Source organism: Oppia nitens, unplaced genomic scaffold (genome assembly GCF_028296485.1).
Source record: "Oppia nitens isolate AA-2021 unplaced genomic scaffold, nextdenovo-longstitch-racon4-pilon3 scaffold1_pilon_pilon_pilon, whole genome shotgun sequence".
Taxonomy (NCBI): Eukaryota; Metazoa; Arthropoda; class Arachnida; order Sarcoptiformes; family Oppiidae; genus Oppia; species Oppia nitens.
This window is the reverse complement of record NW_026533199.1, coordinates 1695777-1723355: the sequence shown is the minus strand read 5'-3', so window position 1 is coordinate 1723355 and position 27579 is coordinate 1695777. Positions and strand designations below refer to the sequence as shown.

General features: G+C 31.4%; 10 protein-coding genes across 10 annotated transcripts; 5 read left to right on the top strand and 5 right to left on the bottom strand.

Annotated features, from left to right (window-relative positions):
- The first annotated feature begins 800 nt into the window (after positions 1–800).
- LOC128952234 (uncharacterized) lies at positions 801–1714 on the top strand. Its single transcript, XM_054297589.1, has 2 exons — positions 801–1269; positions 1384–1714. The coding sequence occupies exons 1-2, from the start codon at positions 1006–1008 to the stop codon at positions 1513–1515; spliced, it is 396 nt and encodes a 131-aa protein (XP_054153564.1). The 5' UTR covers positions 801–1005; the 3' UTR covers positions 1516–1714.
- A 143-nt stretch (positions 1715–1857) lies between these two features.
- LOC128952785 (ras-related protein Rab-23-like) lies at positions 1858–4605 on the bottom strand. Its single transcript, XM_054298229.1, has 7 exons — positions 4573–4605; positions 3482–3603; positions 3306–3349; positions 3141–3182; positions 2763–3002; positions 2444–2623; positions 1858–2342 (listed from the first exon to the last, which is right to left on the bottom strand). Exons 1-7 carry the CDS (start codon positions 4603–4605, stop codon positions 1858–1860), a joined length of 1146 nt encoding a protein of 381 aa, XP_054154204.1.
- A 1838-nt stretch (positions 4606–6443) lies between these two features.
- On the bottom strand, positions 6444–8301 carry LOC128952228 (RING-type E3 ubiquitin-protein ligase PPIL2-like). Its single transcript, XM_054297583.1, has one exon. It carries the CDS (start codon positions 8138–8140, stop codon positions 6488–6490), a length of 1653 nt encoding a protein of 550 aa, XP_054153558.1. The 5' UTR covers positions 8141–8301; the 3' UTR covers positions 6444–6487.
- Positions 8302–8374: 73 nt separating this feature from the next.
- Positions 8375–12102, top strand: LOC128952230 (protein starmaker-like). The gene is made up of 5 exons (XM_054297585.1): positions 8375–8710; positions 10433–10525; positions 10613–10717; positions 10803–11733; positions 11946–12102. The coding sequence occupies exons 1-5, from the start codon at positions 8522–8524 to the stop codon at positions 12068–12070; spliced, it is 1443 nt and encodes a 480-aa protein (XP_054153560.1). The 5' UTR covers positions 8375–8521; the 3' UTR covers positions 12071–12102.
- A 337-nt stretch (positions 12103–12439) lies between these two features.
- On the bottom strand, positions 12440–15200 carry LOC128952226 (probable protein phosphatase CG10417). The gene is made up of 4 exons (XM_054297580.1): positions 14872–15200; positions 13128–14800; positions 12959–13043; positions 12440–12859 (listed from the first exon to the last, which is right to left on the bottom strand). Exons 1-4 carry the CDS (start codon positions 14980–14982, stop codon positions 12563–12565), a joined length of 2166 nt encoding a protein of 721 aa, XP_054153555.1. The 5' UTR covers positions 14983–15200; the 3' UTR covers positions 12440–12562.
- Positions 15201–15573: 373 nt separating this feature from the next.
- On the top strand, positions 15574–16295 carry LOC128952233 (39S ribosomal protein L27, mitochondrial-like). Its single transcript, XM_054297588.1, has 3 exons — positions 15574–15789; positions 15861–16015; positions 16082–16295. Exons 1-3 carry the CDS (start codon positions 15723–15725, stop codon positions 16289–16291), a joined length of 432 nt encoding a protein of 143 aa, XP_054153563.1. The 5' UTR covers positions 15574–15722; the 3' UTR covers positions 16292–16295.
- A 2430-nt stretch (positions 16296–18725) lies between these two features.
- On the top strand, positions 18726–20769 carry LOC128952229 (nuclear receptor-binding protein-like). Its single transcript, XM_054297584.1, has 4 exons — positions 18726–18954; positions 19052–19366; positions 19448–20509; positions 20604–20769. Exons 1-4 carry the CDS (start codon positions 18844–18846, stop codon positions 20736–20738), a joined length of 1623 nt encoding a protein of 540 aa, XP_054153559.1. The 5' UTR covers positions 18726–18843; the 3' UTR covers positions 20739–20769.
- Positions 20770–21279: 510 nt separating this feature from the next.
- Positions 21280–22571, bottom strand: LOC128952232 (serine-rich adhesin for platelets-like). Its single transcript, XM_054297587.1, has 2 exons — positions 22074–22571; positions 21280–21985 (listed from the first exon to the last, which is right to left on the bottom strand). Exons 1-2 carry the CDS (start codon positions 22361–22363, stop codon positions 21349–21351), a joined length of 927 nt encoding a protein of 308 aa, XP_054153562.1. The 5' UTR covers positions 22364–22571; the 3' UTR covers positions 21280–21348.
- Positions 22572–22945: 374 nt separating this feature from the next.
- On the bottom strand, positions 22946–24301 carry LOC128952231 (dual specificity protein phosphatase 22-like). Its single transcript, XM_054297586.1, has 2 exons — positions 24149–24301; positions 22946–24004 (listed from the first exon to the last, which is right to left on the bottom strand). The coding sequence occupies exon 2, from the start codon at positions 23957–23959 to the stop codon at positions 23003–23005; it is 957 nt and encodes a 318-aa protein (XP_054153561.1). The 5' UTR covers positions 23960–24004; positions 24149–24301; the 3' UTR covers positions 22946–23002.
- A 79-nt stretch (positions 24302–24380) lies between these two features.
- LOC128952227 (regulator of MON1-CCZ1 complex-like) lies at positions 24381–27417 on the top strand. Its single transcript, XM_054297581.1, has 10 exons — positions 24381–24773; positions 24879–25020; positions 25108–25266; positions 25341–25409; positions 25508–25617; positions 25713–25802; positions 25889–26124; positions 26230–26669; positions 26735–27212; positions 27320–27417. Exons 1-10 carry the CDS (start codon positions 24553–24555, stop codon positions 27391–27393), a joined length of 2019 nt encoding a protein of 672 aa, XP_054153556.1. The 5' UTR covers positions 24381–24552; the 3' UTR covers positions 27394–27417.
- The last annotated feature ends 162 nt before the right edge of the window (positions 27418–27579 follow it).

Here is a 27579-nt window from a genome sequence, read left to right as displayed (position 1 = left end):
CGCACTGTCCCATACTATTATCGCCCCAACCGTAAACATCACCCATACTGGTCAATGCCAGTGCGTGACTATTACCGCATGCAATATCCGTAATATATTTGCCGACAAAAAACGGTATTAGAGCCGGTTTGTTGTATTCACTGTCAGTATGACCATCATTGACCGGTCGGCCCAGTTGTAGGCAATCATTACTACCCCAACTATATGCTTGTCGTTTTCGTGTTATACAAAATGCCATTTTCTGGCCGATAATAAATTTTTCGACATTAATTCCCGACAATTCCGGAACAACTTGCGGCTCATTTGTAACATCTATATTGTGACCAAAACCTAACTGGCCATTGGTGTTGTTGACTCCCAGTGCATAGACAGTGTCATCGTTGGTCACATAAAATACATTACCGTATTGACAGTGAAACAATTTGATTTGACATTTAATATGTTCGGGTATTATTGGACTGCATGTAAACTTATTAATTAAATCACACATTATATAATGATAATAATAAATGTAGATTAAAATTATTATTATTAGTTTAATAAAATTATATGTTTATAAAAATTTTAGTTTTAATTTTCGCTTCAAACAAAATAATTTTTATGATATTTTTTTTTAAATAATAAACTGTACAAGTAGTTTAGTTTATTGTTGATGTAATAGTCACAAAAAAAAAATTTTTGACAGTATTTTAATAGTAAATATTATTTTTTGATATTTAAAAAAAAAACTACACTTTTTAATGTTAAGTTTTATGTTAAGTGTGACACCTATTGTGTGATTGTATAGAAAGTCCAAAAAGCATTGAATGGCATAAAAACATTGCAATAATTGTTTAGTAAACAAATCATAACATTATTATTATTATATAAAAATCAAATCAATTGTGTTTTACGGCAACAGTTTGTTTTTTGTGGGTACCGATAGAGTGGCCAACATCATCATCACCACCACCATCAACAACAACAACAACATTATCGTACTAACAAGTGTCCAGTAGTCCAGTCATGGTTAAACCAGAACACCCGATACATCACGAGGCCTCGAGACCATTGCACGGTATTCCCGAAGGCATATTCCGGAGCAATGTTACCGATATATTTGGCCACTTGATGTCGGCCCAGTGTCAGATTGGTAACGCTAAGCCCAGGTGTGCCGAGTTTCAGATGAACGCTTTCGAGTGTCTGGAGGCGTACGGCGCCCATCGCGGCCGCAAAGTTTGTCTGAATTTTCTCAAAGATTTCTTCGAGTGTACCTATGGTCTCGCACAGGTATGTCATCTTATAGTGTGTGTGTGTGTGTGTCTGTGGACACCCGAATTCTTACAGTTAATGTCTATTAATAATGATGACTGATATATCTTTGTTGTTTCACATGAATTGCAGGGCCAGAGAGCCAATGAAATGACGAAAGAGCGGCTCAAACAAGTGATGAGAGGCGAGAGATCGTTGGCCGACTTTCACGATAAGGTCAAACCGCCGCGCGATGCCATCCAATGGGGACCGTTTCATCCGTAATCCCGAGTGGGAATTATTATGCGGGGATATTAAGGCGGCGAGATTTTGTTTTTAGTTGTATAGATGTCTGCAATTAGGGTACCCGTACTGTAACTACCAATTGTTAGACCACACTTACCGTAGGATTTAATTGTATATCTTGTATAATAATATTAATATCAATAATAAATTTATTAATAATACCGATAGTTATATGAATTGAGAGCAAATTTATATATAAATATATATATATATATATTGGTTGATATATTGTAATAATAATTCAATAGATTTATTTGAAAAACAATTTTAATAATAGTTTCTTTAAAAATACAGACAAAAAATGAATATTAAAATTATTAACTAAAATATACGACACGTCTTGAGAAATGAATTGTTTGATGATGTGTTGGTCGTTGTCTGATAGGGTCGACCACCGCTGCCGTAGATATAATTGTTATGAAGCGAGTGTTTGGCCAACAGTTGTTCGTACTGTGATTGAGGTCTGTGGTGTAGGACAATGGATGAGCTGTTATTGTTGTTATTGTTGTGGTGTTTATTGTTGATAATATTGCTGTATCTTTGTGTCGGTAATGGTCGCACCGGTAGTCCGCCTATACCGCCGCCGCCACCGTATTTGCCTTTATATCGATAATGACTTAGTATGGCATTACTGCTCAACGATAGTTGCGACGGTACACCAACAATACCACGGCCGACGGTTGAAGTATTATTAAAGTAATTGTAACCCATTTTATAGTTGTTTTGTTGTTGTCTTTGCTGGTGTTGTGGTTGTTGCCGATAGTTAGTCATGTAGTGGTGTCCCGATCGCTGGTGATATAGTGAATCTAATAATTGTTTGATATCAGCACAAAAAAAACAATTTTATTTAATTATATGATATGTGAGATAATAATAATCATTATATATATGTCTTATTATGCAATACTTGTGCCAAACGATGATGTATTTGCGCGAAGTGTTGGCATTATGTTGTTTGGCGGCGACGACAATACAGGCGTCGAATAATAGGATGTATTGTTTAATGACTTGAAAACTGGTTCTTCATCGACACTGTTGTTGTCATCGTTGATTGATTCCATATAAGACTCGGCGAGGAAATGAAATACTAAAATATTTAGAAAAGCAAACAAACAAAACAAAAGAAAAGAAAATAATGAACCAATTAATTGATGAGTTTTTTTCTGTTTGGCAAACAATACACTTATCCGTTAAGATTAAAGCAAACAAAAAACAATAATTGTTACCATTTTCAACATTAATATTGTCTTTGACGGAAGTCCTGAATAGTTTACAATGATATCGTTTGGCCAACGACTCGGCTTCCTCGCGGGTGACAACACTCTGATGGGACAAATCGATCTTATTGTGGACAATGGCCATCGGTATGTCACCGCATTCGTACTCGACTTTCTTTTTCCATTTTTCAATACTCAGAAACGATTGGCGATCTGTTGTCGAAAAGACTATAACGCAGGCATTGGCACCTGAAATCATGAGAAGTAGATCCGGTTGTTATATAATAAGTATTAATAATAATAATAATATATATGATATTAAGTCATGCGATTATGAGAAATGCAATAAAAGTTGTTGTTTTGTGTATTGTAAGTGTCATTGAATACCTCGATAATAGGCTTTAGTTATGGCATCAAACTCTTCTTGTCCTGTAATCGATGGTTAAATCCATCAACAATAATGAAAAAAAATAAAGTTAAGACAAACTTAATAATTATGTTATATAATAATAACTTATTAAATACTATTTGACTTATTAAGAGTATACATACCCGCTGTGTCCCAAAGCATTAGTCTTATATTATCCGATTTGACGCTATAAATAGGTATTTAAAAAAATTACAGAAATAAAATCCGAGATTTAATTTTGTTTTGTTGTTTAAAAAAATATCTTATTTAATGTTTTTTCATTCATTAATTGATTGTAATCACAAAATCAAATAAATACCGGATTTTTCTTTCCATAAAATCCACGCCAAGTGTCTTCTTGTACTCATTAGTGAACAATCCTCTACAGAACCGCTGTATCATTGAACTCTTGCCGACCACACCATTGCCCACAATGACAACCTATGATTAGTCAAAGAAGTAATAGTAGTTTTTTTTTAAAAATCAAAATCAAAATGTCATATATTTTATTTTGATAATAATTTTTATCAAATGCATTGAATAACTAATTTATCGGTTTTTTCAACAACAAAAAAATCAATATAATTATAGCTATATTTTTTAACGCTTATGTTAATTAATTAAAAGTTTTTTTCTCTCAAAAAAATGTAATCGCATTTTGTTTTTTAAACCATAAATAGTCTTATCATTAAATTTATTAATATTTTTTTAATTTAATAGTATTTTGTTTTATGTTTAATACTGTAGCTAATTAGTACGTATATAATTAATTGAGACAAATCATATTTCGCATTTAATTATATTAATGTTATAAATAATTTTTTTAAGTGATAAACAAATCATTTAATTTGATTTGAAGAAAAAACTTGTTATTCAAATACATCATATAAGTTGATTAAACTTTTTTTTAAAGATTAAAAAATTGTATATTAACCGGTAATTGAAAATCAATACATAATTTTTGTTTTATGTTTAATTATATACAATAAACTTAATATAATAATAATTATTATTATTATAACTAAAGTCGATCTTTCAAATCAAAAATGATTGACAACTATTTTCATTTAAATTACGATTTTCCGTCACATTTAAATGTCAAAAAAAAAATTTTTTTGAGTTATTACTTATCCTAAAATGTTTTTATTTATGCTAATTTTATTTAAGTTGATTTGAAATCATAATTAAAAGGAATATTTTAAACTTTTTTTATAAAAAAAATACATAACAAATAAAAATATTTAAAAAAAATGAATAATATGTTTTTTATATATATAAAAAATTTAAAACAAACGATTAATGTTAATTTAAATAACATTTATAACAGAGTAATACAAATAATTTACATTTTTAGTTAACACAAATTTTAGGAAAAAGTTAATATTAAATAAATAAATAATTAATTCATACCTTAATAGCGAGTTCAAAGTCGTCGTCTCTCATAATACTAATTATTAAATTTTAATTAATTATTAAAACAATTTATTTATAATTAAACACTATATATATATATTGCACCACCGTAAATTGATAATATAATATAATTTATTTAATATCACAATTTAAAATTTTTTTATATAATAAAGAAATTATTTATATTCAAATAAATTTTAATACTAATAATATCCAATTATAAGTTAGTTTAGTGGATAATCTTCAATAAAATTTTGATAATTCAATGGGAAATATAAAAAATTTGCATATTTTACGCATGGATTAGTTTGAAAGCAAAACTTTTTAAATTATATATATTTTTTATTATTGTTATTTGTCACCGAAAAAAATTTTAAAAATATCAATTTAGTTGATTCATAATTTAGTTTTTTTCAAAAAAAAAGTTTAATAATTAGTCACATAATCACATAAATTATTTTTCATATAAATTATTTCACGCAATCATAAAAATCAAGTTTTCGACTAAATTTTAAATAATAATTTTTTGAGTGAGAAATTGTGGCAACAATTTTGTGATTATATATAACTTATATAATTTATATATTATATATACAGGTATACTGTAAGTGAAATAACAACTTGTCTATTGGGCTCATATTTTGCTACTTATGATATCATATATAATATAATAAGTTTTGACAAATTTTTTTTCTCTATTTGCCGGAGACTTAAAAAAAATAATTGAAATTTTCTTAAGCTAGTAATGCACTACAACAACAACAACAAAAAACAATTGCACTACAAATCAAATGCATAACTGATTTATTAAAAACTTATATTTTATGAAGTTTGAAGTTCAGGGACTATATAGTAGAGTATATACTGTACAGGTATTATACAGGTATGTGAACAAAATAAGTTATATAATAAAAATAGTATTTTACAGTATATTTTCATATAATAAACATTATTATATAACAACTGGTTTTTTGTGTGATAATAATAATAATACTAATATTGTGGTCCATGAAAATCACTGTATTATATATGATAGAAGAAAATGATAGATCAAGTAGTGGTGAGCGCACACATACACACACTAGACATGAAATACAAGACAAGACTGCAAACAACAACAACAGATTATTTTAATACTACAACACCAACAACAACATCAACAACAACAAGAAAATTGTTGTATAATTTTTTTGTTGCCATTTCATTGACCCCTTAAACTGAATGGTTGAACGAACGGCCAATTCTTGTTGGACTAACAATTGCTTTATAACAAGACTCGACTTTTTTCTCTCTCTCTCTCTCTTTCTCTCTTAAGCTGAAGACTCTCTTAGAAGAGGATTGACTTTTCTGAGACTCTCTGAACCTATCTGTTGTGGTGGTGATGATGTACTGTACTTAACACACAGAACAGCCCCTACCTAATCAAGCAAAACACCATCGGATAGAGAAATAGAGAGAACCCACTAATCAAATGGATAGCCTCAGGACATCCATCCATACATATATATAATAAGACACAAATTTTTATTATTATTATTATTAATGCAATGAGAATATAAATATATGATTTTAATGTTATTCATATTTTTATTGCCTTTATTTTTACTGAATATACAATACAATGGGATTTCATAATTAACCAAAAAAAATTGGTAACATTATTGTATGATGTGATGGTTGTGCCAAATATTATTTATATAACTTTATATATATATACAGTACTATATTATGAACCAAAAAGAAAAAACATTATGAAATTATGAATTGACTTTATTTTTTGGATTATTGTATAAAATTAAATAATAATTAAGGTAAAACCTAGAAAAATATCTTATATATATTTATAGTTGATATGAATTTCATGAATTTTTTAATATATAATTTTTTTTGAATGTACTGATCGAGACATGGGTTACCAATTACTAAAGTTGCCAAACCCTACCGTTCCTCCATGTGATAGCTTTTTCTTTTTAGGCTGTTCTGAGCCCTCATAATAATCATTATTAGTATTATTATTATTAGTAGTAGTAGTAGTATTGGTATCACTACTCGATGTTTGGGCATTCAATACACTCAGGTCTATGAAAGCACCGATACCTTTGCGTATAGGCTTCAACTCTTGAGTTGTTGTCCTACTCTTAGCCCTCAACTCCTTCTCTTTGTTCCGTTTTTCTTCTCCATCCATTTCTTCTCTTTCTTTACTAATCTGGTCTTCAATTTCCTGAAACGGATCCACGAATATAGGTGTTCTTAGAATCTTAATCTCATCGAGGGGTCGATCTTTAGCATCAGTCTTAGTCCTTTCCATTTTATCTAACACTTCCAGACCGCCGACTACACGGCCAAAGATGGTATGCTTTTTGTCCAAATGTTTGCACGACCGGAAAGTTATGAAAAATTGCGATTTATTAGTATTGGGACCCGAGTTGGCCATACTTAATACACCGCGTCCTTCGTGCGAAAACTGTGGCTTTATTTCATCGTCAAACGGCTGACCAAAAGCCGACTGACCACCTTTGCCAGTGCCAGTCGGATCACCCGATTGTATCATAAAATTTTTGATCAATCGATGAAATATGTTGTCGTTATAGTACTCAGATTTGCATAGTTTCAGAAAGTTATGACAAGTTTTCGGTGTCTGATCGCAATAGAGTTCCAAATTTAAGTCACCAAAATTGGTCACAAACCGTACGTAACCTTTCTTCTTGATCTTCGGATAGAGTATTGCATCGTCGGTTAGAATGGCCGGCTCTAGTTTAGACCAAACCGGATCCATTGCTGTAGAGGTGAACGATGCGGCCACAGCACCGGTAGAATAGTGGGCCGAATTGAATTTGTCGCCCTTTACGGCCACCGCTTTCGTGTCTTTACTCTTATCCAAGTTTTTATCCGATTTTTTCTTTGTTTTCTCTTCCAATTCGCTCAACTCTTTCAGTGTGGCTTTGGTTTCGTTGTTGACAAATCTTAGTTTCGAGTCTTTCTTGTCTTCGTCATCGCTGTCGACTAGCGATAGCTGATTGCGGATGTGATAAAAGTTAGTGATATTGAATTTGGAGATATCTTTCGGATCCTGAATGGTAATGATGTCCTTCTTGGTAAACGGTTCATCACTAACCAAGTCTTTCATATGTTTGGCCTTCAGATTGAGTTCTTGGACGGCTTCGTACGAGAAGACATTGCCAGTCGTCCGGATGGCCACTAAATGCGAATTCTGTGTAAACACTTTGTACAATACAGGACAGTGTCGTTGGCCGTCGTTGTTGAGATGAAAGTTCAGTTTGACCAGCGATTTCATGTCCATCTTTTGGCCGTCAAACGGATCGATGCCGTACTTCTTGATAAACGGTACGATGTTTTGCAGGTCATAGATAACGCCCGATTGGTTACAATAGGGATGACTGAACGGTTGCATCGATAGTGAACAGTGATCGAGTGGTAGCCGTCGGAACTGTTGATCGCTGGTCGCGTCCATCAGATTCTGTAGGGCCGTACGGCCGCCGTAAATGGTCGACCATTCTGTTGATGTCAGATAGAGTTTGTCTTTTTGATGTTGTTTTTTGCCCATCGCTGATGATAACGATGATTATGTTTGTCACTGAAATAATCACCTAAAAGCTGATCCACAACAACAACAACAATACATGCAATCAATTGTTTTTTTTTCATTAAGTGATGTCTAATGTGTCTAATAGTCGGCGCTATTGTGTTATACACAGTCTGTATGTAAATGTATTGAATTGAATGATACTGTCATTGGTTTGAATGAAAATCGGTTTGAAAATTGAAATAATTTTTTTTTGTTTTTTATTTTCACAACTAATGTGACAACACTTGCACAGAGTTTTTGTGTGTTTTTTAATTATTTGAGCTAAAGAGCTGATCCAATGTTAGTTTGTTAACCAACAAACAAAAGTGCAATAGTTTTGTTTTAACTGTTAGTTTCAAAATGTGTTCATTAATTAATTTCATAGACAATCAAAACTTATTAATCAAAAGTCGCCGAAAAGCCATCAAAAGTTTGCACCTATTTTTGGACTCATTAGATGAACAATTGGCCGCCGATGATGATGATGACGATACTGATGGTCATCATCATCGTCATCATCATCATACTGATGGTCAGCGACAAGTGATGGTAATTGTTTTTAAAAGCTCCTAATTATTTGATCTAAAAAATATAATGATATACAGTATATATTAACCATTGATGAAAAATTGATGACCAGATCGATGTCTATATCATATGTGATATACATATGTATTAGTCATGCGTTTAAATACTTTATATTAATATCATATAACATATAATGTATAAAATTATTATTGCAATCAATTTGTTGCTATGTTTTGCTAATAACTAAATACATTGACAACAAACTTATTACTACCTGTATTACCAATGGTAACCCACTGTACAGTATTAATATACACAGGTATTATAGTGTATATCATATACATATACTGTATATAACTATATAGTTTATATGGATATAAACTTATTGTAAGTTATATGATATTATGGGAGATAACCAACAATAATGATATGAATTTTAATATAACTTTTAAATCTATTGATTGATCCAATTGTTAGCCTATTGTTAACCACTGATAACTCTACATATAAATCATTATTAGCACTACTAATATAGATGTAATAGCATATACTGGATATTATAAAATAAATAATAAATTTGATAATAATAATAATAAACTATAGTTTTAATTAATAAATAAAATTGCACGCAATTTTCATCAACAACAAAAAAAGTTATTAATAATACATCATTTATTTATTTATTAAAATAAATATTGTATGATATTTATATTTTTTAAAAATATATGCAATTTAATAATAGATTTTTAAGTAAAACATAATATTTTATTTTCTATAATTTTATTTTAAAACCATAGTTAACCAAAATTTGCATATATAATGGTATTTTATAACTATAATCAAAATACTATTTTTGAAAATATTTTACATATTTAGGATACTATAAAATAATAAAAAATAATAATAATTGCTAATATAATCCCATTAAGTTAAAAATAGCAAACAATTTTCATTTATGTTATATATATTTTAATTATATAATTACAATTGAAGTTACAGATACAATAAATTATAAATAATTTTGTTACTATAAATACCAGTATTAATTTACCATGGTTAAATTATTGCGAGATATTTTTTTTTAAATTTATATATAATTTTCTTAATAACAATTTTGTTAATAATGATAATATAAATAGTATTATTGTTAAAAACTAATTTATAATAATATTAATGTACTTAATGTTTGTTTTGCTAATATTTGCGCAAATATTGTTAGATTTACTTTTTTTCTTATTTTTTATATTTGTTATACAATACTATATATAGGTATATACTGTATATATATATATATATATAAATCGATTTCATATATGAAAAATATTATTATAGTATTTTGAAAGTTGTATTGATTGTCAATTTGTTATTTGAATTATTATTATAAAAAGAAATTTACAAAATAATAAAAATATCTATTATTGCATGACTTGCTATAATTTAATTGATTAATAACAAAATATTAATAACAAAATTATCTTTTATATAATTTTTATATTTAATTAAATTATTTATCGGAGATGTGTTTTTACCTTTAAATTTATAATATAAAAAAATGACAAAAACTTAATGAAAATGTTTATATAGTTTTTCAATGACACAATGTATTGATGGCATGAAAAATGACAATTATTTGACAAAATATTTAAGTGTCATATATGTCGATAAATTATTTTTGTTAAAATAAATTAGTATATATTTTTATAACAAAAATTTATTTTTTTTATTAATTAAATTGTCGGACAGTTTCGAGAAACTGATGAGACAACAAATGAAGAGAAAATCAAACCAACAAAAGAGATCCCAAGACCACTATCTCAACAATCAACTGATTTGATGGTAATATTATTGAATTTATTTTTTAATTGGTTTTAATAAATGTATGAAAATTAAAATTATTTATGATTTTTATTTTTTTTTAAATAGTTTGACGACAAAGGCTTATGGTTAACATCGGCGGCGAAGAGTGAGTTAAGACGCCAACAGTTGGCTGAAGAGCGACGACAGGATTACAAAGAATTTCTGGAAGAGGTATAGATCTGGAAGTGATCTATTGATTATTATTATTATTACCGATATATATATATATATATATATATTGTTGTATTTGACACAGAAAGCCGAAAAGGAAAAGGAAATAAAACGATCGAAAAGAAACATAAAATTGGATTTATCGGTGAATTACAATGAATTGTTGAATGAGAAGAAAATCGATGAACAAAAATATCGACAATTAACGGGAATGAATGATATGAACTTAGAAGATGATGGGATGAGAATACAAGTGGACAAACAAGGATATTGTGTGCCGCCGATGATTGGTTCAGTACCGATGAGCTGTTCGAACAACAAGTTTGATCCCGAATACATTACACCGAGAAGTCGACTGTTGGCCACACATTCGTCGCGATTAAAGGCAATGAAATACAGGGAAGAGTTGCGCAAACAGTGCGAAGAAAATAAGAAACTCAAAGAACAGGAAAAACAACGAATTCTAGATGAAGACAAAGATATGGAACAGAAAATCGATGCCCAAAGACAGAAACTGTTGGCCGAATTTCAGGCCGAACAGAGGGCTTTTCGAGATAAACAACAACAAGAACGGGATTCGAGGCTCAGCGACAACTCGGATAAACTGCAATCATCGATGTCTCCTTATCGACGAATACCAGCGTCGCCACTATCGATGATAAGAAGTCCTACTTATATGCATATAAAAGATGGACATCCGTATCATAGATCTCAGTCACCGAAAAAGCATTCCAGGAGTAGACAACAACAACAAACGGTGTCCAACAACAACAACAAATCCAATGTTTCCCGATCTTTAGCGTCCGTCATGTCTAGCACAAGGCGACGACCGGAGACGACATCGAAACATAAGTTGACCGCCAAATCTATTGGTCATCAAAAATTAGACGGCACACCAACATCTGCTGAATTATACAATGAATCCGATGATGATTACGATGATGATGACGAAGAAGAGGAAGAAGAAGACGTCGCCGTTTCTCCTGATAATCATAAATATGATAAACAAAACAAAGGTATAGTTTGTTTGTATTCATTGTAAGCCCTAATTTCATTGAATTATACCGATAGTGTTGGAACAGTACCGGTAATAATTGTCGATAATTTTAATAGTAATTGTGAGTAAAATCTTATAAATTACTCGCAAAAAATGATTTTACAATTTTTTTTAATAATTATTATTCCTATAATTTAATTTTTAAAAATAATTTTTGTTGTTTTGTTTTAGATATTGAATTTCGTAAAAGAGTTTTGAGTCAATTGTCAGAAGTTAGACAAATGATGGAAAGCGATCACATCTTAATGATGGAAGACCTGAGAAAACAGCAACAATTGGATCAATATATTGATTGAATATATCATCAAATTATATATATTTTTTATATACTATTTATAATATTGTCAAACTTTTTGTTTTATTATTTTGTTTTTCATTACATTTTAATTATATATATTTTTTAAATATTTTTTTTTCATTATTATAAATTCTTTCAATGATTTTATTCATTAGCAAAGCGTTTCCCTAAAAAAAACATTGCAATGCATTTCAAATATAATACAATTTGTATTTTTTCCAGAAAAAAATGTATGAAATCACTATAAATATCATTAAATAAGTTTCAATTGAGAGAAAAAACATATAATTAATTTGTTTGTTTGTTTGTTGTTGACAATGATAATTTTGTTTTGTTTTTTGTTTATGATAAGAAAAAATGATTGAATTTTTTTTTATTTTTGCAATTATGTAGAAAATATAAAATAGTTGAAAATTGTTTTAGTTGTCGTTAAGACCAAACTACCAATTGAACCAATGATTGATTATCTTTTTTTTGGGCAAATATCATCTCAAGCACTGGTAGTGTCGTCGGTATTAGTGGCAGCGACTGTGTCCGATAATACCCGTTTGTCGTCCATCGATGAATCGGCGGTCAAACATTCGCTAGTAGTCTTGACTCGTTTAGCCGAAGGCTCATCGCTTTTAACCACACTATCGACATCTACTTTATGATTGTTTACTTCATTTTCATCGTCGTCCAACTTTCGTTTGGACACTTGACCGACAAATTTGACGATAACGGCAGTCATATTGTCACAACCGGTGCCGTCTCCGTGTGTGTTAGGGGCCAGACATGTCCTGAATAGCTGATTGGAAATTAAAGAATAAAAATGTACGGTAAGTATCATTTGGATGTCTCGATGAATGTTACAAACAAAAAAACAGTTCAATTATCGATAACTTACTTCATCACATATTTTGGACAATTTGTCCACTTTGTTGATACGGTGTCTGACAAACTCTACCACTTGTTGAGATGTCATTGAATTCCTAGATTAGGAAACAAATCAAATAATTATTAAATAAATCAAACATTTAAATAAATAATATATATTATGGAATAATAATAGATACCAAATGCCATCGCAGGCAATGACCATAAACTCGTCGCTTTGGTCGAGATCTAGTGTCTTAATGTCCGGCAATGCGGTAATCATTTGTTCCCTATCCGTTAGTCTAGTATTATTTTTATAGGAATGGTCTCCGATGGCACGCGACAAGTTTAGTCCGCCATTGACGCGGCCGTCTTGTGTCACTTTACCGCCGGCCTTCTCCACGCGATCCCTTTCCAGATCGTCTTCTGGTTTGTGATCTATAGACATTTCGATGGCCGTACCGTTTCGGGAGACAACGGCCCGCGAATCGCCTGCATTGGCCACCAATAGTTGATTCCCGCGTAACAGTGCGACAACAGCTGTACACCCGCTGTCGTAACCGGGCTTTTCGTAGCTAACTGTATGAGGTTCCACTCCTTCAACCTCGTCTTCCTCCTCCTCTTCGGATGTCTCTTCATCTTCTCCCTCCTCCTCCTCTTCTTCTTCATCATCAGATGACTCGTCTTTTCCCATAAACGTGTCGTCTTCATCGTCACTATCTTCTTCAACATTATCTGATTCATCCATGTCTTTCACAAAATACTCGTAAATATGTTTATCAGACTTTTTACTGGAATCTTCGTCATCTTTAGTAGTAATTTCCATCGGTTTTGGCGATTCTTTCTTATGTTTACCTTTTCCTTTATAAGGCGTCGTCGACGGCTCATCAGATGTACTCTTGACGTCACAATTGTTGCTATCACTGACAACTTCATCTTTGCCATCAATTTCAGATGATTTGTTTTTCAACTTGTCATCACTGGAATCGATTCCATTGTTACCATCATCGATGGCAGAATCTGTTGAATTGACCACAGAATCACCGTTTTTGTTGTGCGCTATCTCTCCGTTCGATGATTTCATGTTTTCACTGATGTCTTTGGGCTCTTTTGTTATCGTTGTTGTTGTCGCTTTCGCTTCATTATCATCGGCAGTGCATACCATTGACTCAGTTGATGATATGGTCTTTTCTTCTTCTGCTGAGTTGTTGTCATCACTTTTTACAATAGCTGATGGAGTAGTAGTAGTAGTGGACGATGAACTACTACACACTTGCAGATCAGGGTCTAACTCATCCCTTAAATGGTTGTTTAATGATTCCTCAGTCAATGAGCTTCGCTTTGCTTTAAGAAATGGCGAAATAGGTTTATTGTCTTTGCCGTACACTTCGTTTCTCAGATGCGACGGCACAGACAGTCTTAACTTAGACGATGATGACGACGACGTCGAACTACTAGTCAGACCACTGCCACTGCATTCGTTATCATCGGATTTTGTCGACATCTCATTACCGGCAATCACATTATGACTATATCTGGCCATCACTTCGGTAATCGGTAGGTCGGCCTCTTCTCGCAAAAGAATGGCTTCATTAAAATCGTCGTCACTATCACTGTTGCGTTCATCTTCCTGAGTACCGGACAATATCTTCAATTCGTTAAACACTTCCGGTTTGACCAGTGTTTTATCAAATTCAAGAAAGGCTTCCACCAGACAGTCGTTCAATTTATTTGTCTGATATAAGTTCAATGATTTTATGAATGTCGGCAAATGGTGTGCACAGTATTTGGCCACTTCTGGTCCGCCGTGACCGTCAAATACGGCAAACAGCGATGTATTATCGTCGTAGTCGGCGATGGCAATGTGAGCGTCCTTTTTGAAAAAAAACAAAAAAAAATAAATAAATCAATTTGAGTAACAATTGGTTGGTGACTATCACCGACCTCTTGACCAATCCTCCAGCCCTGCATTGAGGCGGCGCCGAACACCACACGGGCTGTCTGGCCGTCTTCCGACTCGATCTCCGTGTTTGGTGTCGACATGTAAACACCCATCGCTTCTTGTAATAAATAAATATCAGTTTTTCTTCAGATGAAAATCAAAAATCAAATGACAAGACAATCAATCAATCAATCAGTTTATGTGTGAAGTGTTTCAATACATTCAATCATTTTATTGTTTTAATACATTAAAGTCAACACTAAAACCAATGAGAAAAAAAACCTCAACACAAACACATCGATGCCATCCATCGTCACATACGTGTGTCAATTCATACTAATAATAAATATATGTATTTTTTGAAACCCCTATTAATAGTAATAAATAATATTAAGTGAATTACACCTAAATGTATGGCTAACACTCAGCTTAACGGTATAACGTTGTATTTGAATGGTTACGATGGCCCACTATAGGTGTGGATTGAACTCTAGCGTATAGAGTTGACTCTGTAGTTGACTTTATTTTTTTTCATTATATATTATTAGTCACACGTGTTGTGTATGAAAACCGGCATTTAGTGTCCCAATTGAATGACTCACTCAATGAATATAATATATAAAACATTTTTTTTGTCGTAACGTTATATACGAACGATTTGGTGCATTGAATATAATTTTAAAAAAAACAAAATAATTGTTTTGAATAAATAATAATAAATAAAAAATTTGAAAAACATTTGTTTTAGTGATCAATGATTGCTATTATAAGACAACAATAAGCTATTTATTTGTGCACTTAATTAAATCCCTGTCCTCGACATAACTGTCCAATTCAGTGTGTCTGAACAGCAATGAACTTTATCGGCGGTATCTTATCGGGCGGTGATCTGTTAAAATTGAACCAATTGGTCACTTTCGGTAAGTTTTATTGTATATTATTGTTTGTTTGTTTTGGATCTAATTTGGGTGACAATTATTATTATTTATAGGCAAACGATTGATCTGCAAAAGTCCCGGTCAGTCGCAGAAGAAACACAAGGGACGGCTAAAGAACATAACATTGATTAGTATTCCCGGCGATCGGGTTGAGGAGCGGACAATACTTGGCAAACAAAAACGTCTGAAATATCATCCGGGATATAATGTTTGTTTCATTGACCACAAGATATTTTTTATAGATAATAATAATAATAATGAATGTCTTTATTAGGTTTCACTGAATCCAGTTGACAAAAGTCTTTATGCACTGGTCTCGGGAACTGTCTATTACTCGATTGAAAAGTTTTACCCGAACCCGAAAAGTCATTGGGTGGACAAGTATTACAATAGTGATAACAATGATATACCTATCTATAAGAAGTATATACATGTTGTCAAAGATCGGGAACCGATTGAATTCAAAATGATTGATATCATCTGAAAGTCTCGGATCGTTGAAAATCCATAGTTTTTTTAATGACAAAAAAAAACATTTTTGATATATTGTTGTCTATAATTGTAGTCATATTTTATATACAGTATATATACTATATATTAATTAATTAATATACTGTTTATTATGTTATTAGTTTAAAAACAATAATTGTATTATTAGATTAATAATAAAAAAATAATCATTTATTGTATATACTGTATATACAGGTACAGTATATAAGTAAAATGAGCATGCTTATTTTAACTATTTTTTATTTATGGGCAAACTTGTCATCAATGGTAAGCCTTTAGTGGGGGGATAGGAGGGGATGAAAAACATTTATGTAATTTTTATTATTAATTAGGAAACAAAAATGTTTGTCATAGTTTGACATCAATTAATGTAGAGATAGAGAGAAAAAACTACCCAATGATTTGGGACAGTAGTCTAAATTTATGTGTATGTGTGCGGAGGTGTGTCTCTCGGAGGTATTAAATTAAACTATTGAACTGTTGGTTTTTAATTTGTTTTTTCTTGAATTAATGAAATGTTTATATAAAAAAAAAGTTAGGTTAAGCGCACTGGTAGTTGCTGTCAATGTATGGGCACGTCTTGTATGTATGTATTGACTATGTGTGTTGTGTGTGTGTGTGTGTGTGTGTCTGTCTGTGTTATGTGGTGTCTGTGCGTACGGTATGTCTATGTGTGTGTATGTGTGAGCGTTGACTGCATTTGACTGTAAGTAAGCACTGGTAGTGTTTGGCTATAATATTCAATACACATACTATACACGCAAACAATCAGCCAAAGGGCACAGCAATAATAATATTTATAAAAAAATGATAATAAAATATATATAAAAACTATTCACAAAAAATGATTTAATCAATTAATAATATATTTAAATAATAAGTGGTTTGTGTGTCCAAACATTTATTCAATTGTCATCATATTTTATCAAATATATGATATTAAGCATACAATACAACATTACATACCGTAAAACACCGATTTGACTGTTATTATGTGTTAAATATAATGATAACACACACACACATACACACAATGTTTGACTATTAATATATATATAAGTAATGCTATAATCAAAAAATAAAATAAAACAAATAATTAAGTGTAATATAAGTCGTGTAAAGAGTTAAATATATATATTATTTAAGTTATATATATACTATTAATTTGATCGTTGAATACAATAATTATTATTTTATTTGTTTGTTTCGTGAAATATTTTTTTTTTCGTTGTTATTTGAAGTGTTATTTAGTTTACTTAACAATTATAATAATAATAATTTTTTTTTTTTAAATGTTTGTTTGTATTCAATATATGATATTTAATATTGAAATAAATGTATAGTTTGTGAATGCATTGCTTGTAAAAAAAACATTGCCTTCAAATTCAATGTCATATTTCTCAGTGGATTTAGGTTTGAAGTCAAACAACAACAACAATATATCAGTAATAATAATCACAACAACAAAATAAGTTAATTTTTTTCTGGTTTTTCTGATAATTTTATGTATTTAATACATATATATATATATATATATATTATAATAACAACTATAATATATTGTCAACTAATTTAAGAGAAAAAAAAATCTTTTTGTTGTAAATGTTTTTTCTGGTGATCTGTTTTTTATTGTGATCGACAAATAGCATAATACTTACGGTTACCGCCGATGATGATGACAATCTGCTGGGGTTTAAAACATTTATAATCACATAATTAATATACATATATATATATTAATTTATTATTATCTATATATCATATAATAACATATATATATATGATAACCTAATTGTATGCAATGGCTAACCATTATTATTATTATTACGGCAATCATTGTAATCGCAATCGACTAATGTCTCAAATGATAATCAATTGTTTGGTTATTATTGATAATAATAATAATAATAACAAAAATAATAATAATAGTGTTATTGTTGTAAACAATACTGTATTCAAAACAAACTCATAAATAGTGTAATTCTTAATAATAATAATAATAATAATAAAAAGTAATAATAAATTAAATATTTTATTATTATTTGTCATCAAAAATTTATATACAAATTATTATTAATAATAATATTATTATATTTAATATAATAATTTAGTCGTCACTTATTTTTTTTTGTTATCATTTTATTATTATTATTATAATTATATGATATTATTATTGTTTATATTTGTGTTTTATATTTTTTAATCATATACTGTATAATATAAAACCTATTGAATTAATAATAATTTGTTTGTTTATCATTTATTTTAAATGATATTATAATTATTATTATTATAATTACAACAACAAAAAAACTGATAATATTTTTGCAAACATAATGTCCGCAGAGATTAACTGTTAATTGGTTTTTACAATATTTTGTAATTGAAATCAATTTTTTATTAAAATTTTTTTTTGTGTCTGATTTATTGCAATCATTTAATAATAATAATAATAATAATATTGACATCAATTTCCTCTCTGTCTGTTTGTCTGACAACTAAAGATATAAACTAAACCAAAACCAAATGGCCGACAACAGAGCCAATGATAACGACTCGAAGGGCAACGACTCGGAGGAAGAGAACGAGATTCTTGAGGAGAGTCCATGCGGTCGATGGCTTAAGAGAAAGGAAGAGGTTTGTGTGTAATGTCTGTGTGTTATTGTTGTTGTTGTTGAAGAACCAATTCATTTATCATTTTTACTCTTTTTAATTATCATCCACTGATGGATAGGTTGAACAACGAGATATACCCGGCATTGATGCTACCTATCTGGCGATGGACACCGATGAAGGCGTCGAAGTGGTCTGGAATGAGGTTCGCTTTTCCGAACGCAAGATATTCAAGACAAAAGAAGAAACCATTAACGAAGTTTTCGACCGATTGGTCCAATTAGAGCACCCGAACATTGTTAAGCTACACAAGTATTGGGTAGAAAAAGACATCGAAAAGCCAAGAGTTATATTCATTACTGAATATATGTCGTGTGGATCACTTAAACAGTTTCTTCGCAAAACGAAAAAAAACTTAATCCGAATGGCTCTCAGTGTATGTCTTTTTTTTTAATAATAAATTTATTTAGTTGTCACCACTAATGAGATTTGTTTGATTAATCTGGTGTTGTCTTAGGCCTGGAAGCGGTGGTGCACTCAGACACTGTCAGCGCTATGTTATCTGCACAGTTCACAGCCACCCATAATCCACGCGAACTTAAACTGCGATACAATATTCATCAGTTATAACGGTCTTATTAAGATTGGAGCCGTCGCTCCCGACGCCATCCATAAGCACGTAAAGACAGTACGCGGAGACTCGAAAGCTAATCTGCATTTTATAGCACCGGAAATCGGTAGTATTACCGACTCAAACAATTCGGTAATCGGACCGCCAGTCGATATCTATTCATTCGGAATGTGTGCCTTAGAAATGGCGGCCCTCGAGATTGCGACTAACGGTGAGACGGCGGCGCCGACGACGACGACTAACAGTCTCATTACCGACGATGTTATCAACAATACCATCGAAAGTCTGGAAAATCCGTTGCAAAAGGATTTCATAACACGATGTCTACATAAGAATCCAAAAGAAAGACCGACAGCAAGAGAGTTGTTGTTTCATCCAATCATTTTTGAAGTGCCAACTCTTCGTCTGTTCGCAGCCCATGTAATAGCGAAGAATCCATCGTATCAGCCGGAACTCTATACCGAGGAGGCTATCAATCGTGTTCTATGTCTACAAAACAACGACAGGGTATTGGCTGAGATATGCCATCCGGATGGCCGGCCATCAGTTTCAATGAAAAGTGATTCAACAAAACTAGAGTTTGAAAAATATATCGAAGAAGTCAGAAACGGATCCTATCCGTTGACAGCAATCTTGACGACAACACGTCTTCCATTGATATCTCGTCAGCGAACAATGTCACCGGAGGTGTCCGGCGAGTCATCCAAACAGCTTAACTCTCCAGACAATCCATTCGACGAAGAGACACGTCGTATTCAATCCATTAATTCAACTCTTGAGCCAAATAATAATAGCCAAGAGCCAAGTGATATTAAACAACTTGTGATATCTCTTCATATAATATTTGATGACAAAATCAACAGAAAGTTGACAACAAAACTGGATTCATGTGAATTGGATCCGTCATCGTTAGCTCAAGAATTGATATTTTATGGATTCGTTAATAAGGTATTTATATTTTGAAAAAAACAAATTATTATTAGTATCACAAATGATTGAAAATATTTTCTTAAATTATTATTTTGATCTTTTCATTCAATAGGATGATGAAGATATAGTCTGTGAGTTATTGTCTGAAACTCGAAAATTGTTTACCGATTCGGCAAACAGTCAGTCAGTCAGTTGTCAAAAAATGCAAAAATTGAGTCAACAAACCAGTAGTAGTGAAAATAAATAATTAAAAAAAAAATAATGATAATAACTAATTAATTATTAATAAATTTTTTCAGCAACAATTTTTTTCGATTAATATTCTATATATAAATTTTTATATAGAATATACTTATATATATATAATATTTGAAATATTTTTAAAAATTCTTATCAAACAAAAAAATCCATTAAAATGAGATAAAATTTTAAACAATTTTCATTTATTGACTCTCTTTTCATCTGGTCTTATGAATTCATTATTTTAATATCTTTTAAGTCGTTGTTTAAAATCAATTAAAATGAATTCAACAAAAAACCAAATATAATAATATTAATATATATATATTACTAATCATTAAATTTTTACAATATTTTATATTTATATATATATTTATATAGTTTTAATATACGAAATGTGAGAGAAAAAACATGTTAACGATTGTTAGTAATCTTTTTGTTTTTTTTTAAATATAAATTATATATATATATACTGTATATATATATATTTATAGAAAAATTCACGACAATTATTAGTTATATTAATATTATATATATATTTATAGCTGTATTATGTGTTATTAATAGCAAAAAATTAAGAAAGAGAGAGAAGAAAAAAACAGAGAAAATAATCGTTTTTATGAATATATAGATCGAGCCATAAACGACATCTTTCGCGGCAAATACAGTGTGTCATCGAAATAGGCGGCCAACTCTTCAACTGATTCATCGCCCGATGGATAACCAGTCGGACCGAGACTCGAGTCGCATAAGGCCTGTCGGGCGCACGTCTTGTCGTCTTTGAATCGCAACTTACGAATCTTATTCGGCTTAAGTCTAATACAATTTTCAACGCCACAGCTGTTGACATTCACCGACGGTTTAGCGGTAGTAGTAGTAGTATCGGTGATAGTAGTAGTAGTTTTTTCGCGCCATTCAGTAGCCGAAGACTCGAGTCGGAAGTGTTTTTTAAAATACAAGATTTTGTCGTCATTTTCTGACCTGTCATTGCTGTCCGAATCTTTAACTGAATTGATGGCCAAATCTTTGAAATCACAATAAATTGGTGTCTCAGTAGTAGAAGTGCTGACAATTGTATTATCGACTTCTTTGCTGACAATTGTATTTTCGTTGACATCGGAAGACTGTTGTTTTTGAGAATCTGTTCCCATTTTCAGCGATGACGACGACGACGTCGATGGCTGAGCTGACGGCGGCGGATGAGACCTATGAAGACGACGTACAGCACTAAACGATTGTCTCCTTTCGTGACAACTAAGAGAAGTGGTAAACATTTTTCTTTTCAGACCAACTCTTTTCCAGTGATTATATCATATGTGACACAAATATTTCGATACAATACCTGAGTTTCGGTGAATACGGAGTCGATTTCAGTGTAAAATAATTACAACTATTGTTGTTGTGATGAGAATTGATGGAAGAAGAGTCATGTTTATTACCACCGATGTTGGCCACCACCGCATCGTGGCTGACCTGATCCGAGTCGTTGGTCACTTGCAGTCGTCGTAAATCTCGTTGAATTTCAGTCAAATTAATTTCAAATCCTCGACTATCGTTACCATCACTGTTGACATCAGTTGACGTACACTTCTTCGTGTTAGCCGTCGATGAACTGTCAGTTAATTTATCCATCAATTGATTGATTAGTTGTTTTCCCTCTAAAATCAGTCACTCATTGAATGGCAAAACATTTTTATTTATATATATAATAGTCATTGAAATCATAGATCAAAACATAACACAAATAACACATAATATTATTGAAGACGAAAAAAAAAACATTGAAGTCATTGAAGGGTTCGACTCAATCCAAATCAATCGACACAATATTCCCGTTAGATATTCCCTCTGCCTATAGAATGCGTCACTCATTTGACCTTAAATTCCAAAATCACGTGTCGAGTCAATGGGAAAAAATGTTCCCAAACTTTCCCCGGGGAAAGTTCTAACTTGTTTTTTTTCTAATGGAAATTTCCAGAGATTTTATGTTATTGCAAATGTTTTCCACATTGACTAGAGCTGTGCGCCGCTCAATAACAATATAATTATCGGTAAAAAACGGGTAATTATATATATGTTATATAAACTTCAAAATATATAATATTTATTTGCAATAATTATAATAGGATTTAAATAACATATTATTTCAATAGTTTTTTTTTGACAAAAAAAGAAGAAAATTTGTGATTAAATTATTAATATTTTGTTTGTTTGAGAATTTAATTTTTGTATTTTTTTTGGCGATAATTATTTGATGATGAGATCAGATCTTCAGTCAGTCTTCTTGACCACCAAATTGTTGTCGATTTTGAACTCAAGACATCTGAGATTAAAATGTTTGCAACAATTGCATCGATAGCTAATCGGATTGTATGAACCAATTGTTTGACTACATTTGGGACAAACGACTTGATGAACGCCCGCTGGACTGCACCGGCCGTACATCGACGGACTGGCCGACCATTTCTTATAATTGTTAGCCGAAATCATCCAGTCTTGCGGCTCAATGAACACATCAGAACAGCCATTACTTTGACATACATTTGACTTGTCGTCGTCGTTGTTGTTGTCGATGGTCTTTGGCGTATCGTTTTGGATAACATGAATCTCATTGTACAGTCTGTACGAACAATATTTGCATAGATAGTAGGGACCCGTTGCCGCCGCCGACACAGTGGCCACCCGTTCTACTTGTGCTCGACGTTCGAGATAATTGTAAATACCTAACGGTGTATACATTTTCAACAGATATTGGCGAAATTGTGGCCGATTTGCGTCCAACGAAAAGTCGTTCATACGTTCGTAGAGTTGCAGTTGTGTAACGAAACCGGCGTTCGGGTTGACCGACGGCCTCTTCGAACGGACCACTCGAATGGCCTCCGAATAGGGCAAACGGTAGCGTTTCATGAGAAAAGCAGTGACCAGTGTTGCACTGCGAGAGATACCGGCCCTACAGTGTACCAAAACGCCGCGATCCATGCCGTGTGTGTCGGCAATCAACTGATAGGTTTCTTCGAAACGATCCAACAGTTGGGTAGTCTTGCAGTCTTTGGCATTGATATGATAGTAGCAGATCTCGTTGTCGGTGTCACCACTTTTAACTGATCGGTCCATAACAGTGATCACCAATTTGATTTCGTACAGTTGCAACAATGTCCGATTGGTTGCCGCCTCCAGACTGCCGAGGAATAGCTTGTCATCGATTTGGTTAATACAGTCGTGTGGCATATCTTTAACGGTAATAGTGATAGTAGTGATGATAATGGATCTAATCTAATGGCATCAACGAAGAAAAATATATCATATATGATATCAAATGAAATGATTGAAGTATTGAATTGAATTGATTTTTATAATAAACTATTTTTAATTGTTGTTTAAGTAGTCAGTAGTTGTCAATCAAAAAATATTTTATACACAATAATTGTCCGCCAATTCAAGTCTTAAGACATAACATAATGTTTTGTTAAATCGTTTTTTGAATTATGGTTTCACTTATTATTTGCTGTTTTTTTTTATTTTATTTAGTATTTTATTATTAAATACTTGTTATTCAATGGTTGCAAATACTGTACTGAATATACAGTATATAATACAGCAATAAATACTGTAAACAGCAATACATTTATTAATATACAGTAGAGGTGTGTACGACTCGATTGATGTAAACAAAAAATATATGAGAGTTTCAACTATTAGTTTGTGTTTTGTTTTGTTTTTTATTATTATTTTGTTTTTTTTGATTAAATAATAATCACTTGTTATTGTTGTGACCACTAATTGATATGACTTGTCGTTGTTGTTGTTGATCATTACCAACGATGTCGTCGTCGTCATCGTCGCCATCATCTGCTGCTTCCGCCTCCAACTCCAGAAGCGACCGACTGCTCGAACTGAGCGCCAAATACGTCCGCTTCGAGTCGGTATCTAAATCGGTAAATGTTTTCTACGATGAGGCCAATCAACATGTATTTGTGGTCAACAATCGATGCGCCGACGGTGTTATTGTCGACAGTGTTGACCAAACTATTGCTAAGTTTAAGTATGTATTCGTGTGTTATACAACCCGATCGGTGACCACCAAATGATTTATATTAAAAATGATTTTTTGTTTGTCTTCACCGGCGATATATGATGTCATTTACAGACTCGAAGACAGAGGCGATGTGTTGTCCATAAAGTTTTCGCCGGCCACCGATGTGTTGGCCATTCAACGATCGGCCAATACGGTCGAGTTTATTAACTTTGCAAACGGACAGCCAAGTGATCACTATTCGCAACCATCGAGAGTATGAAATTAAAAGAAATAAAACAAAAAAGTTTTTTTTATAAATTTTGTTTAAAGATATGTTAACTCTTTTGTCTTTGTCTGACAGTCGAAGAATGGCAAAGTCTTAGGATTTGTTTGGACCAATACTTATGAAATGGTTTACATTACCGACAACAGCATCGAACTCTATCAAGTGGTTCCCGAAAAACGAATCGTCAAATGTCTGAAAACGTTTGCCATAACTGTCTCGTGGTTTGTCTATGAGGTTTGAAATCTAATGGTTTTTTTAATAATTGATTTAATTAATTGATTTTTTTTGTTTGTTTGTTAATAATTAAGTCTCAATCAGCCGTCCTATTGGTGGCCAACGGAACGTTTGCCAATGCTATACAAGTGTTTCAATTTAAAGTTAGTTTTTTTATATAAAATTTTATTTTGTTTTAATTATCAACCAAAATATATGAAATAATTTATCGCTAATTGTTTGTGTGTTTTTGGTTTATTAGCCAAACACTGTGTTTAAGTTAACAAAATTTGAAGTCGACTGGAGTGGTGGTAAACAACAGAAGACAACAAAAACTGGTTTATATGAGAGAGATGTTGCCGTCACTAACATGTAAAACACAATTTGTTTTTTATGTTATAATATATATATAATTTACATCAATTGGTTAATCTAATTGAAAAATTATCGGTAATTGTTTTTAAAAGTTATGGCAAAAATCGTTTACTAGTGCTCAAACATCATCCGGTAACCAAAGAGCAAAGTGGCGCCCATATTGTCATCTATACGTTTGCAAAGTATTATTATTATTATTAAGATTTATAAGTTTATTGAATTAGAAATTATGTATTTAATAATTTTTTTTTGTAATTTTCAAATACAGAGATTTAGAGCCTCAAAAAACTGATATTTTAATGCTTAACCTAACCGGTCGTTTTGCTATCAACATAGTTGATGATCTGGTTATAGTTCATCACCAGACTAGTCAAACATCACTGGTTTTTGACATAAATTTGCCATCAAATGAAACAATAGGCAATATTAAAGTTAATTATCCGATATTTTCCAATTGTACGATAAAAGCATTTAAATTGGACGATAATATTGATTGTGAACTTTGTAAGCGATTTTTAATGTAATTTTCTATTATTAGTTTAGTTTTTCATAATAATTATTTTATTGTTTGATTGATTGATATATTTATTTACTATACCGTAAAAAAAGATTCAACAAATTGGGTTATATTTCAGCCAAATATCATAATCGATGCTAAACTCGGTTGTCTTTGGTTTTTGCAAATCAATTTGAAGCATATGATTGATTTGTTGCCAAACATTCAAATTTTGATCGACTTTCTTATCTATCGGCGAAACTCGAAGTCATGTTTGCTTCGAGTAATCAAACGATTTATTAATCCGAATCCTAACAGCGAAGATAGTCCGCAAAACCAATTGGGAAATTTGTCGGTAGTTTTCAACAAATTAAACGCCGCTTATAGGGAAACATTGACTTCAGAGATGACAACAACAACAACATCATCAACAACAACAACCCATACAAACCCGAACCATGTATTAGACACAAACAAACTGAAAGCCCGGTCAATCATTGAACAGAAGGACGTCTTTTCCGAAGTGTTTTCAGTTTTTGACGAACAAAATATTGTAAATTTCATTTGTGTTTTTTTAATTGACCGTTAAATTGATTTTTCTTTTTAATTTATTTTAAGGGTTTGGATCAAAACATGATAATATCGATACTATTTGAATACATCTATTCATTGTCGACAAATCAAATTCAAATCCAATATTTTGTCTACGAAGTACTGATCCGACATTTGGTCCGTTCGGAACAGTACTATCAAATGCATCAGTTTCTCCAGTATCATGTCTTTACCGACTCGAAACCACTGGCCTGTCTACTCCTATCGCTTGAACCACACTATAAATTTGCTGTTCAACTGGCACTGGATATGTTGAAACGATTGACGACAGCCAACGAAGAGATAATCGAAGTATTGTTATCGCAGTACCAGATTTCAAGGGCCTTACGATTCATTCAATCGCACGGCAATATCGATAGTATATCTGCCCGAAAGTTTCTGGAAATTGCCACCAATTCTGGCGACAATAAACTATTTTATTCGGTTTACAAGTTTTTCGAATTAAGAAATCTTCGACTTCGAGGATCGCCAGCATTTGCTAACGGTTTGCTAACTGTTTATTGTTTATATAATTTTTCTATTTATGAATAATATTTGGCGTTTTAATCGGTGCTAATAATAATTGTTTTCTTTTTTTGTGGTTATATTTAGGCGAACATTGCGAAACATATATCGAACATTTTAGCAAATTGTTTGGCAGTACTTCCAGTCTACCTGTCCACTGATCAACCAATACAAACGGTTAAAATAACGAAAAAATATACGTTTTTATTATCTAATACTTTTTTGAACTGTGATATATCACTTGGTATTGTAAAAACAAAACAAAAAAGATATATAAATTTGTTAATTAATTGAAAAAAAATTAAAATTGATTATAAAATTTGTTAATTAAAAAATGCTAAAAAAAT